This window comes from Curcuma longa, chromosome 11 (assembly GCF_044706935.1).
Source record: "Curcuma longa cultivar G26 ecotype Majalengka, Jawa Barat chromosome 11, ITB_CL_G26_1.1, whole genome shotgun sequence".
NCBI classification, from domain to species: domain Eukaryota; kingdom Viridiplantae; phylum Streptophyta; class Magnoliopsida; order Zingiberales; family Zingiberaceae; genus Curcuma; species Curcuma longa.
Window position 1 is genome coordinate 9549577 of NC_133871.1, and position 13637 is coordinate 9563213.

The 13637-nt window shown below is 40.0% G+C and overlaps 4 protein-coding genes across 5 annotated transcripts; 3 read left to right on the forward strand and 1 right to left on the reverse strand.

Moving 5' to 3' along the window:
• Positions 1–7: 7 nt before the first annotated feature.
• LOC141837081 (F-box/FBD/LRR-repeat protein At1g78750-like) lies at positions 8–981 on the forward strand. Its single transcript, XM_074724549.1, has 3 exons — positions 8–47; positions 128–442; positions 557–981. The coding sequence occupies exons 1-3, from the start codon at positions 8–10 to the stop codon at positions 979–981; spliced, it is 780 nt and encodes a 259-aa protein (XP_074580650.1).
• An 830-nt stretch (positions 982–1811) lies between these two features.
• On the reverse strand, positions 1812–5115 carry LOC141842065 (putative serine/threonine-protein kinase At1g01540). The gene is made up of 7 exons (XM_074730283.1): positions 4239–5115; positions 3411–3515; positions 3189–3311; positions 2913–3083; positions 2675–2804; positions 2396–2605; positions 1812–2132 (listed from the first exon to the last, which is right to left on the reverse strand). Exons 1-7 carry the CDS (start codon positions 4877–4879, stop codon positions 1968–1970), a joined length of 1545 nt encoding a protein of 514 aa, XP_074586384.1. The 5' UTR covers positions 4880–5115; the 3' UTR covers positions 1812–1967.
• Positions 5116–6034: 919 nt separating this feature from the next.
• Positions 6035–8982, forward strand: LOC141840278 (bZIP transcription factor 12-like). 2 transcript variants are annotated; one of them, XM_074728217.1, is made up of 4 exons: positions 6035–6831; positions 6934–7005; positions 7141–7170; positions 8453–8982. In XM_074728217.1, exons 1-4 carry the CDS (start codon positions 6190–6192, stop codon positions 8531–8533), a joined length of 825 nt encoding a protein of 274 aa, XP_074584318.1. In that variant the 5' UTR covers positions 6035–6189; the 3' UTR covers positions 8534–8982. The 2 variants fall into 2 exon arrangements, with proteins under 2 accessions (XP_074584318.1, XP_074584319.1); XM_074728218.1 differs by lacking the exon at positions 8453–8982 and having other exon boundaries at positions 7091–7161.
• A 419-nt stretch (positions 8983–9401) lies between these two features.
• LOC141842066 (soluble inorganic pyrophosphatase) lies at positions 9402–13485 on the forward strand. Its single transcript, XM_074730284.1, has 9 exons — positions 9402–9514; positions 10448–10560; positions 10639–10667; positions 11743–11808; positions 11954–12061; positions 12229–12294; positions 12372–12492; positions 12597–12678; positions 13192–13485. The coding sequence occupies exons 2-9, from the start codon at positions 10452–10454 to the stop codon at positions 13232–13234; spliced, it is 624 nt and encodes a 207-aa protein (XP_074586385.1). The 5' UTR covers positions 9402–9514; positions 10448–10451; the 3' UTR covers positions 13235–13485.
• Positions 13486–13637: the final 152 nt, after the last annotated feature.

Consider the following 13637-nt stretch of genomic DNA (forward strand, 5'->3'; position numbering starts at 1 on the left):
ATCTTTTATGGAAAAGCATTACATCAATTTATCTTTTTTGGAGAAGCGTTATTTTAATTTCTTTGCATTCAAATTATTTTATTTTGTCCTTTAATTTCCCGGCGGAAGGCGAAGACTGCTTGAGCAGTCGGAAGGGAAGAAGACTACATCAGCAGTCTCCCCGATGGCCTTCTCTACCACATCCTCTCCTTCCTCCCCACCCTCGACTCCATCCGCACCTCCCTCCTTTCCCGCCGATGGCGTCGCCTCTGGGCATCCGTCCCGGCCATTGTTTTCTTCTCCGTCGACCATTCAAGCGCCAACGCCATCGACCACTTCCTCGCCTCCCGCAGCGGCTCTTGCTCTATTTCTCATCTACGCCTCTTCAAAATAGAACTCGAAGCCGGAGGAACCCTCGTCCGCGACTTGCTTTATCTACGCCAAATCTCACGGCGCCCGAGATGTGACTTTCCACCAGTTCTCCTTTCGTCAAGATTACCTTCCCTTATTCGGCATTCTGTTCGATTGGCCATCGCTCGTGGAGCTGGATCTGCATCCAGCTCCGATCTACACTGATATCCAAAACGTATCATCCTCAGCAATCTCAAGACGCTTTCCTTAATAGTTGAATTTGCAGAAATTTCGGCCACGAACCTGGCAAGGCTGCTCTCGTGCTGTCCTGTTTTGGAAGAACTAACATTAAAGGCACTATATCAATGGAATTGCTCCATTGAAATCGCGGCACCAAATCTCCGCAGGTTGACTCTTCGAATTATTTGTCCAAAACTTGGATTTTTAAAGCTAGCAGCCCGTCATCGTTTGAAACGCTTGCATCTCGAAGCGCCCTCTTTGACCTTAATTCGAATGCGCTGTCTTTTGGGTTGGATAAAACTTTCCCGGAGGTTCTGCGATGTGAATGAGGAAGCTGCAAGTGTTGGAGATCTACATCTCCAAGAATTTTCTCTTACACGCCTGGTATGTTATGATCTTTTCCTTGTTTAGCAATAGATTGTTAATTCTAAAAGATTAGACCAAATATAAATGTCATCGATCATTGCTTTACCAAAAATGTTCAATCAATGCTAGCTCATGTAGTGTTATAACATGTGTGTAGAGCATCACCTTAAGTATAACTTTCATTGAAGGAAGAAGTTAGAATGAGTTGCAGGGTTGCTTTGTGTTTTCATTGAAGAAGAATCTACAAAACCACTATGCTTAAACACATGATGTTATAGTCATAATGGCCGGTATTGGATACCGTTTGCGATAATAGAAAAAGGAAAAAGAGCATGAATGAGGAGGAGGTAGGGATTGTTCTTTGCTAATCTTCTACTGCATTGAAGGAAGAAGTTGGAATGAATTGCAGGGGTTGCTTTGTGTTTTTATTAATTATAGTTGCCGAGGAGCCAGTATCGGATACCCTGTGGCACGCATTAGTAGAAAAAGGAGAACAATCATAAACAAGAGGAGGAGATAGGGAAACATGGAAGTAGGGACAGAAACATGCATTGTTGTTCGCTAGTCTTCTACTACATGATGTCTTTCTATAAAACATAAACATATCTTAGTCACTGTAAGAACATAGCTGTTTGGTTAGCTTTGTTGTTGGTTTCTTGATTTGCTGTTAAGACTACCTCTCCTTTGCCCCAGTGAAGTTGAAGCCTCTCTAGAGTATAATGCATTTGCATACAAAGTAGAAATAGTAATTTGGTAAACCATATTCTTCTTTTAGATTTTGTAGGGTTCTTGGATTTTTCATTTACATGCTACATTATGGATTGAGCTCTTCAAAAGTTTAGACTATCTTAATATTGATTCAATTTAACCTGACTTTTCTAGAATCATATACAAGACGAATTGCAGGGCGAAAAAATAGACGAAAAGATTTGCTAACAAGTTTAATACGGGGAACACAGCATAACTAGCAATCCATCGAAAAGATACTATACAACACTTTGATACAAGCTCTGAATGAAGATCTCCATCTACTATAGATTTGGAGTAGAAGCTAGATTTCTTACCTTTTCCCGATATCTATTACTCCTCGTGATACTTGTATTGCTCTCATAGCCGCTACTATCACCGGATTCAGCCATTGTCCTGTCTAACAATCGAGCTCTCTCTTGCGGGTGAGTTCTCCCGGCTTGGCGGTCCTGAAAGAAGATGTAGATTAAGATTATCACTTTTGGAGATTGCATACGATCGATCGATAAATATGGTTAATGCCCGCTTGTACGTCTACTATAGTTTGCACACCTTCGAGAGTATAACACATGTTCATATGAGAAACTACAATCATGTAAGATGTTGAACTACACATATGCATTAACTATCACACGATAACAAAAACTAAATTCCGACTACAAATTAGTCCAAAATGAAGTATGTTGATTTCAAAGATTTGTATTAAACTTACATCTCTATAGGGGAAATCATCGACTTCAAGCATGTGTATCACATGCCCAATCTTAGGCCTCTTTTGCGCATCAGGGTCTACGCATCGAAGTGCTACTAAAAGAGTTTTCTTTAAGGCTCTCGACGAAGGTTTCTCTGGTAACTTGGGGTCCAATACCTCTTCAGTCTTTCGATTGGTGACCATTGTCTTAATCCATTCGACCAGGTTAACCTGAAACAGTTTGAGTTTAGATTATGCGCAATTGGATGGTATCAGTTATGCTGAAAACTCACTACTAACCTCTCCCGGTGCTCGGTTGTAGTCAACTGGATTTCGCCCAGAAATAATCTCCATGATAAGAATTCCAAAACTATAAACATCACTTCTTTCATTCAGCATACCAGTGCTAGCATATTCAGGAGCCACATATCTGCAAAACGAAAATAGGTTATCAACACTATGCTCGAAATATCGAACTTGGATATTAGAATTACATGTTATAAAGCTCAAACACTATCATTATGAACACAAAACCAACCCAAATGTTCCCATGACTCGTGTTGTCACATAACTCCGCTCCGACCCCAAGAGCTTGGCGAGTCCAAAATCTGAAACTTTAGGATTCCACTGCTTATCGAGCAAAATGTTGCTTGACTTTATGTCCCTGTGGACTACCTTTGGTTCGAGTCCCTCGTGCAAGTACATTATCCTACAAGAACATCAATTCTCAACATGGTTTCTTAATAAAACTTCCAACAATCAAACTAGGATCAAACAACACTTCGACTAACAACACACGGGTCTTTCGAATTACCCTTTCGCTGTTCTGAGTGCAATGTTCATTCGTATCTCCCAAGTGAGGGGGCTACAAGGTTCGATGTCCCCGTGAAGCCACTGCTCCAAGTTCCCATTGTTAACATACTCATAGACAAGCATCCTAAGTAGCCAAAACAAATCATAGCATAACAAACTAAATTCTTGTGATGCCTCGTAATGAACCAAGGACTCGAGAGTATGAAAGGGAAAACCGTGATACCTATGAGCACCTTCCGCGCAATAACCCAAAAGTCTGACCAAGTTCTTGTGGCGAACACGCCCAATTGCTTCTACTTCCACCTTGAACTCCCTCTCAGCTTGGCCCCTGAGAACAACATGTTTAATATATCGACCAAATAGATCAATTCTTCTTAGCATAACACACAAAGCATATACAAATAGTTGTTAACACAAATGATTCATGTAGTCGATCCCAAATAGTTGTGAGCAATGTTGTACATGGATAAACCATACAAAATGGAGAATTGTTAACACATAAACGAGTCTTGTAGTCGATCTCAAATAGTTGGAACTCGCAAATAGTTGTAAGCAAAGCAATGTTGTATATAGACAAACCATATAAAATCGAGAATTGTTAACACAAACGATTCATGTAGTCGATCCCAAATAGTTGTAAGCAATGTTGTACATGGATAAACCATACAAAATGGAGAATTGTTAACACATAAACGAGTCTTGTAGTCGATCTCAAATAGTTGGAACTCGCAAATAGTTGTAAGCAAAGCAATGTTGTATATAGACAAACCATATAAAATTGAGAATTGTTAACACAAATGATTCATGTAGTCGATCCCAAATAGTTGTGAGCAAAGTTGTACATGGATAAACCATACAAAATGGAGAATTGTTAACACATAAACGAGTCATGTAGTCGATCTCAAATAGTTGGAACTCGCAAATAGTTGTAAGCAAAGCAATGTTGTATATAGACAAACCATATAAAATCGAGAATTGTTAACACAAATGATTCATGTAGTCTACTCGATCCCAAATACTTGATGAGTTAAAAGGAAGAAGAGATTAGTACCTGTTGTTAAGCAAGTTCTTGACGGCAACCTCTGTTTGATCTTCCAAGATGCCGTGGTAGACGATGCCGTAACCACCTTCTCCGATCACATTCTCGTCGGCGAACATGTCGGTGGCCGCCTGGAGCTCCTTGAGAGTGTACCAGTGCCCCCAACCCAAGTGCGACACCTCGGGGGCCGGCATCGCCGCCTGCTCCGCCGACCGGCTCTCGCCGCTGCAGTGGGAGGATCCGCCGAGGTGGTGCTCCGGGTAGGCGATTCGGTGGTCCTTCCCGAGCTCAATGTGGATCCTCTGTTGCGCGGCTGCCTCCGGCAGGAGCAGGGACTGCCGCTCGAGCGGCGCTGCCGGGTTGTCGGAGTCCTGGGGCGGAGGCGGTTTGGGGTCGACGCGAATTTCTTGGATTTCCTTGGAGACGCTGGGGGAGGAGGCGGAGGCGGAGCGGTGCGTCGCTTTGAGGCGGCTGTGGGCGGGCGCCGCCGCGGCGCTGCTGCGCCGCGAGGCGAGCCAGAGGGAGAGGAAGAAGAGGAGGAAGACGAAGGCGGCGCCGACGCCAATGCCGATGATGACCCACATGTGGAGCCCGAAGATGACGGTGCGCTTCGAGAGTTCGTCAGTGAGGAAAGGCGGCCTCTCGTCCGCCATTGCTCCTCCTCCTCCTCCTCCACCGAACACAACGTCAACAAAAAAAAAAACCGCTCCTTTTTGACGTTCTCAAGCTTCAAATCGACCAACAATGGCGAAGATCATTCACGCCCAAGAAACAAAACAAAAAAAGATCGCTCTTTTACGATTAAAAAACTGATCTTGGAAGAGAGACACCATGGCAATGCCGCAGCGGAGAAGAAACAGCAAGCAAGAGAGAGAGAGAGAGAGAGCACAGTGTGTTACTTAATTATTGAACAGAGGACAGACTGTGAGCTGGATCTGAGAAATCTTGACGACAAACAGATTTAGATTCTTTCGAAGATTTCTTTTTATTGGATTTAGACGAGCTTGCGCGTGCGATCACGCGGACAGTCCGAATCGCAAAGAGAGTTGTTTATTAAGGCGGAAAGGAGGAGAGAATGATCTCAAGCTTGAAAGGGCGACGAGGGAGAATGATGAAGGCCCCTGTGAATGATTGATTGGATTCCTCCACGATTGTAGCTTTTTGGTCTCATTCTTGCTCTCGCATTAGCACTTTAAGATTTGCTTAATTATCATTACCATGAATAATTCTAATGTATTAGAATTAATACTTGAAGATAATGAAGTCCCTCTTTAATAATTATAAAATAATCCATCCATTGAGTTATCACCGAACCTTATCAATTATTAATTACACGTCCCCACGCAACGTGAAAAACCAACGGCCGCCCACTGATAAAACCAACAGGGGCCCACGCGAGTATGGAACGGGTTCGCCAACTTTAATTGCCTTTAAGGATAACGCTGGAACCACATTTTTAGACTTTCCATTAATTCGTAAGGGGGGTGAGGTAAATTCGACACGGATGCATTACCTTATTTTGGGTTGTTGTTTCGTGCGGGCCCCGGAGTAACGGAGGGCCATGGGCTGTCGGTGGGTTTTCGTGTAAGCCGACGATGGAATGCTTTATTTGTTGATGAGAAATTTCATTTTGCTCACAAGATTTCTCTAATTCAAGTATTTCTCCTTGAGGTCAGCGACTATTAATACGACATAGTTATACGGAATAAATTTATATTATTAAGAGAACATTTGGGGTTAAAATGAAATTTTCTCTGCATTAATTGTTTTGTTTTACAGAAGAAGCCTTCGAAAGTCATTAAATTGGAGTTTGGTCCATCCCTTCCGCGAATTGGAGACGACGAACCGCCGCTCTCCTCTCTCTCTCGCTCGCTTGTGGATTCAGCGTTGGAGAGAAACTTGGATCTTCCAAAACCCTAATTCCTCATCGCCGGCGGCACTTGGAGATCCAATCCGCTCGGGGATGGCATCGAGGGTGATGGCGTCGTCTTCCGCCGCCAGCTCCAGTCTCACGCGCCAGACCTCCGTCTGCTCTCTTCCCGTCGCCGATCTCCAGGGATCCGTCATCGGAGGTGGGGAACTCACCAAGGGCCTCGGCTACATGAGCATGGAGGAGCTCTTCCGCAGCTTATGCGCCGAGAACGCCACCGCCTTGGAGGCGGATGTGGGAGCCTCGGTGTCGCGACAGGGTAGCTTGGCGGCGCTCAATAGCGTCGGAGGGAAGACGGTGGAGGAGGCATGGTGGAAGATCGCCGCCGCCGGGATGGCCGATGACCGCGAGGTATCCAGGGCGGAGATGACGTTGGAGGACTTCTTGGCGCGGAACGGGGCGGCGGAGGAGGAGGACGGAGGGGTCCCGTTCGGTTCCATCCAAGCGGGCTGTGGGACGAATCCGGTGATGGGGGAAACTATTTTACCGCCGCCGCCGCAATTGCCTGCGGATGATTTGGTTGTTGGATTTGTCAACGGAGCAGAGGGTGCTGCAAGTAGAAACCGAAGGAGGAAGAGGCCATTGTTGGATCCAGTGGACAGGGTTTCTATGCAACGGCAGAAGAGGATGATAAAGAATAGGGAGTCTGCTGCCAGATCAAGGGAGAGAAAACAGGTTTTTGGTTTGCCCTCACTTTCCAAAGTTAACGATCACTGAATCACTCATTAGAAATTCTAAAGCTTGGATTTATTCCCCCTGCAACTTGATGTGTTGCAGGCATATATTGCCGAGCTTGAATCTTTAGCAGCTAAGCTGGAGGCGGAAAACGCACAGCTATTAAAATCTCAGGTAATGCATTTCCGGCAATTTTTGTCAAGGATAAACAAGAAACTCATTTCATAGTTCTTTCTTTCTCAATCGTGTTTCAATTAAGTGATAGTGATCTATCAAGATATTGAGTACTAAGTCAGCTATCAATTGCAGGAGCAGCAGCAAAGGAAGAGAATTAAGCAGGTATGGTAATGTTTTTGGGATCATTGAAGCAAAATGTTGAAATTTCTTCATAAGTTGATGGCATAATTCATGTGTTGGTTTTGCCTCTCCTTAGCAGAGCAGATTTTCCTTTTGTTGATTCTGATGGATGGTAGATTTGATATCTATAAGTCCACAACCTTACAATTTTTTAGACTTTTACTATTTGCAACCTATTTTGATATGAAGAAAATTGTTGATATAAATATTCAACGTTCAAGTTAAAGATTTGTTAGATTATGTTTTATACACTTCTATGCAGATGTGCATTTAATTTCCATTACTTACCATAAGATTTTGTGGGGAAAAAAATTTGTTTTGAAAAACACTTTCACAGCATATAAAATGGCATGATAATTGTCTCGTCTTTGCTAATAGCTTTAGCTGCAAACTTCTATGTATTCAAAATCAACACTCATTGGAAAAAGAAAGGTTATATATCCTGTATGAATGAATGATTGTGGAAACAGAACAATTACTAGCAGATCAATCGCTTTAGCTGCTGATCTTGATATATCCAAAATCAACACTCACTATCCTGGAAAAATGAAAGACCACTGGAACTAATTAATTGTTAGCGGGTCTGAGGAAACATATTGTGTATCGGACAAAATGGTTAGTCAAATATGAAAATGCACCTTGCTTCATACTTAAATTCCTGGTCACAGTTAAGGATCTTTTTAAGAGATTGAGTACCTATGCCTAAATTGATCTATGTATTTTTATTTCTAGTGCTAGAACCATTTGGTTGCTTATGCAATATCTTCTTGAATCACCTTCTGTGCCAATTGAAGAGATCTACTTCTTACAATTAGTGCATGTGTCTGTTGATGTCTATGTAGAGATCAAGTTTTTATTCAGACTACAATTTTGTGGCCCCATCGATTCTTCCTTGAACTCCCCTACCCTTTCATATAAAACTATGTATTTCTGGTTTACATCAAACGACCATATGTGTGCTTGAAATAATAGTATCAGTCATTTACTTATTCAATGATAGTCTTACTCAAGTATGTCTTGACTCTGCACTCTTCATTTAAAAATTTGAAAGAAAAGTTCATCCTCGGTCTCTTACAAGGCATCTCTGCTCTAAAGAAAATATCATGAGTTTGATGTTACATATTGAAATTTCATGTTAAACTGTTTACTTGGCGAACTCATTAAATCAGTAGAACACGTTCAATGATAAAGTTTACATTAGAAATATTCTCCAAGTGTTTGTGCAAGCTAGAAAGTAGCTTATGATATGTAAACTCCATTGCAGCTTCTGGAAAATCCAGTACCAGTAACTCAGAAGAAAAGAGCAGGTCGACCTCTGAGAAGAACACACTCCTTGGAGTGGTAGCGAGGAGCCACCATTTGTTTATCTGTATTTTCTTGCCTTGTCCAAAGTTATATTGTAAAAAGGCAGCTGAAATATTCATGTCCCAGCTGAAATTTCTTACACACACACAGCCAAATTTGTTCGCAATGTTTTCGATAACTCTCCTTTGTTTATCTTCCTGTTGATGCATTTGGATGCCACAGAGACAATCAAGTGTCTATAAGTAAAAATTGCATCCCAAGACTGAATCCTTCCCGACTGAATCGATCAGAATTTCAGATCGACCAGCTGAATCTACATGAACAAATTTTATGTGGAGTTGATATAGTTGGAACTATAATTTGGAATATGATTCCCTACTGCCTGTGCAACAGATGGATGGACAGTTTATAAAAGAAGGTGAGCGAGCATCAGTGGGTGCCTTTGGCAACGCCGAACTGAATGAAAATGACTCCTTCCTTTTTGTGATATGGATGAATATTTTATGGTCAAATATATTACTCTTTTTTGTATTTCTATCAAATATAATATTATCCATTATCATTTTAAAATTTAAATAAAGGTAATAGGATGGAAGGTGTTGAATGAATTGAATAGATTAGGCAGGTTGCATTGATAGTGAACTAAATGAATATTAATAAATAAGTTTACTAATTATTTTATGTTATTTTATTATTATATGAAACCAAAAGGTTAGAAAATAAGTGCTATAGTTGAATCTTTAAAAAAAAAAGAAATTATGATGTGTAAAGTGGAATGTACGTATAATGTAGGTTGAGATGGTTTCGTCACCTCCGGTAACATTACCCCCCTCCGGGAGATGTGAATACGCCTTTACCTACCTTCCATCACTCTTCGATCGAACGACCAGTCGACTATAAATAGCCGCCCAAGCCCTCCTCGAATTCAAATTCGATCGACCGGCGACGATCTCTCTCGATCCGCGAAGCACAGTTCTTTCGCCGCTTGCACACGCTCGACGGTTTCGATTCCTTCGTCGAGGTACAAGCATCGGCCGAAGGCTTCCTCCCGATTCTGTCTTTTCTTATTTAATCCTGATCTTTGGAATTGTTGTGTTTTCTTTCGCTTTGAGTTTTGGTTGTTTCTGGTTTCCACTTTTTTTTTTCCTTGTTTGATCTGATCTGAGTTTTGGCAGTTTTACTTTTAGTAGAGCTAGTGATAGTATTGGAAGATTTAGTAAAGGTGATGACTTGGGAGTTGGGATGGTGCTGAGTTCTTGCTTCTTGTTTCTTATCATTTCTGTTTTTGAATTATCTCTTGCTCTCGAAACATAAAATGGACTTGTTGGTTATTAGATTAGTAACATGTAATTTTTACAAGGTTTTACTAGTGCTGAAAAGCTTTGCTAACTGCATCGACTCTGCTCATGTTCTAAAACATTCTAGGCACAGCACCACATATGCTAACTTTCTGTCAATTAATGCATCAATTTGCACCCCCATTGAAGGAATAAGGCAAAATGAGTAGAATTAAGGTTACCATGTAAAATTATTCTGCTGTGACATAGTTTCAATTCACATGTGGATTCCATAACATTGAGACTCTAAAGCAGTATCCTAATGGCAAGCAAACTACAGCTAGCAAGGTGAATATTGTGGCTCTATGATTTCAGAAGTAAATGAAATCACTTTGCTACTTGCAAGTTAGCTAAATTTAATCATCTTCGGATTTTGATATAAACTCAGTCGTTTGTCAGATTCTTTGATAGAAATGGCTATTTCTATTTGATTTGAAGCATTTTTTACTTCATCCGTCATATTGTTTCAACTTGGTTAATTTTCATTTCGAGAATACTAAATCACAAAGAGACTGAATTGCTAGATTCCCTTTCATATTATGTCCATGAGCTTCTCAGCACTTTTAGTATGGATATGCTCTTATAATGTTCTAACATGTTAATTGCTATTTGTGCAGAAATATGAGTGAGGGACAGGAGAATCTTGCAGCTCCAAAGTTGAACAAAAGGATATTATCATCATTGTCCAAGAGATCAGTGGCTGCACATCCTTGGCATGATGTTGAAATAGGTTGGAATCTAATAGAAAAGTAGTGCTGCTTTCTGCTAGTTTGACTTGTTTCTTTTACTAAACATAAAATTTTCTCAGGTTCTGAGGCCCCTGCTGTGTTCAATGTTGTAAGTATTCTTTATTAAGTTGACTGATGAACTAAACAAAGAAGTATATGGTTTTATTTGACAAATGAAAATTGATACCATGCCACTCTTTAGAACAACTTCAAGTTTTTGACACTTAACTAGGCTTCCAAAGCAAATGATCAATCAGCAAAAAGGACCGTGCTTCACAAGACATTTTTGTGACACACCAACATAACTAAGTTGAGTGGATAAGTTAGAAAACCCAAGGCCAGATAGAATAAGTTAACTGAGGTATCCTTGAAGAAAGTACTCACACATATAATCTTTCGAAAGTTAGGCAAGTAGGAGATATTAGGAGAACAACAGGGGGAATTCTGTTCCAATCTAGCAGCCAACTTTTCTACTTTTGTGACTTTTTATTCCCACGATTCATTAAATAAATGTTTGTTTTTTGGCCTTTTCTTACCCTTGAAATTGTAACAGTTTGCAATGAATCTGCTAAGGTAGCCTAAATTACTTGGTTTCCATCTACTTATATACCTTTGTGAATATTTGTAGTCTTTCTCATTTTTAAATTCGTCTTTGATAAAAAAGAATTGGATATGAAAAAACATCTTTGAAAATTGCATAGTGGAAAAAGTATCCAACATTTTGCATTATATATGCATGATTCTCATGTCCCCAGAGTTGGGTACGGATTAAAGAAGTTTTGCTTATGCATTCATTCAAACGTGTTCATTCGGTGTATGTTTACTTCCACACTGGTTCCATTGATTGCTTTCTTGCAAACTGGATAGGAAATCCTTTTTTTTTCAGTGTCACCTGTGTTCTTCCCTCTAACTTGCATTTGTTTGGGAAAATGATGTCTTCAGGTGTTATAACTAGTGCATGCATTTCGTTTACTAACTTTTTAACAAATTTTCTTTTACCCAATATTAAGCCATGACATGGAACATTCAGGCTAAGTTCCACAAGAGGCTGCAGTAGAATGTATGACTATTTTGATTACCTCGGTGCTTGACATTTTGAGTCACTCAACCCTTGCTTTCTAGCTCATTGTTGTGATCAGCTCTAATTATGGTTGATATCATGTAATTTTACTTGCTGGCATCAGGTTGTGGAGATAACAAAAGGAAGTAAAGTGAAATATGAACTCGATAAGAAGACAGGGCTAATTAAGGTTTGTTTATATTCTTCTACAATACTCAGTTCAAGTAGTCTAACAAGATACTGGCCAAGAGTTATAGATATGCAATTGCATATTCTCATTTGAACTGTTTATTGAGAATTGTTTTATTCTGCATTCCTGTTGACACTTCTCTCAGGTTGATCGTGTCTTGTACTCATCAGTGGTCTACCCTCATAACTATGGTTTCATTCCTCGTACACTTTGTGAAGACAATGACCCAATGGATGTTTTGGTCCTCATGCAGGTTGAATCTCACAATTTTTATCTTTTATTTTTCTGCAGCTTGGTTGCATTAGTTAGTTAATACTGTTTCCTCAGGCTGTGTTTCTTTATCGTCCATGCTTAGTTTATTGTTACCGTTTCATCATTATGAATGGTATTTATTTAATGGAAAACCACATGTTTGATTAGGAACCAGTTCTTCCTGGAAGTTTTTTACGAGCCAAAGCCATTGGTCTTATGCCCATGATTGATCAGGTAAGAAATTGATTCAAGAACAAATTCAAAAAAGCTTATTATATTATAACTGCCTTCCTGGTTTGTTTGGAATTCAGGGGGAGAAAGATGATAAAATCATTGCAGTTTGTGCTGACGATCCCGAGTTCCGTCACTTAAATGACCTTAGTGAGCTATCTACTCATCGCCTTGCAGAGATTAGGCGCTTCTTTGAAGATTGTATCCTTTCAGAACCCATCTTTTACTATTTGTATTAAGCTTGTGGTACACATTTGCCAGCTTCCTTTCTCCAGTTTGATTAGGCTCCTTGACATGCTCTTAAGACAAGAAGAATGAGAACAAAGAGGTAGCAGTCGACGATTTCTTGCCTGCAAACACTGCTCGAGAAGCCATCCAATACTCGATGTAAGCTTACTGAAATCTTGCATCAAGTGTTATTGTTACTCTATTTAACTCTCTCCAAAGTGGGTTGGTCAAACCGGTCAATTAGAGCAGGAGGGAGCGGGTTGTAGGAGCTAGACAAATTATTTTACACAAAGATGATTATTATTCCTTATCTCTTACTTGAATAGCATCTATTTCATTTCCTGAATCTAAGTGAATTTTATTCTCTAGGAATAACTATTTCATTCCTTATCAATCTCAATTTACGAACTAAGCAGAAAATTATAACTTCCAATTGATTCAATCATAGTTTGTATAAATTCATAGAATAGAATCCTCAAACCTCAAGCCTTGATGTTATAGCTTATCTAACACATTAACACCACAGGTTGATTTTATACTCAAACTAGTTTGTTGATCATTCAGTTACAAATTTCTTCTTCAACTATAATTTTCTCAACGCAGGCTTCTTCACGACAATATGACCTGTCTTATTGATCAAAAATCGAGACTCATGGTTTGTTATTGGTGTAGGGACCTTTATGCTCAATACTTACTGCAGATCTTGACGCAGTAGACTCGCCACTGAAAGAAATAATTGCCATACAGATCAAGTCAAAGGCAGAGATTATCCTATACAGATAATAAGCATTTGAGTTCCTGTTGCTCAAGCAAACTTCAAACGAGGATTGCTCTTAATTTTACTTGTATTACGTTGATCCTTAAAAAGGTGTTATTATTGTCGTCTAAGTTTCCAGCTCTGGAAACCATTTTACATGCCTTTTTTTTTTATTTTCAGTTTCAAATCTCTTTTCTTTTTATAATGTGAACAAGATAGATCCTTAAAGTAAGAACATTCACTATGATTATTTATTTTTAGTCATAGTGAATGTCAACTTTAAAAGCTTTTTGTTGCTTTAATTCTGCAATTTACAGTGTGGTTTGATGTCAAACTTTGAATGTCAACTTTCTGACGACAT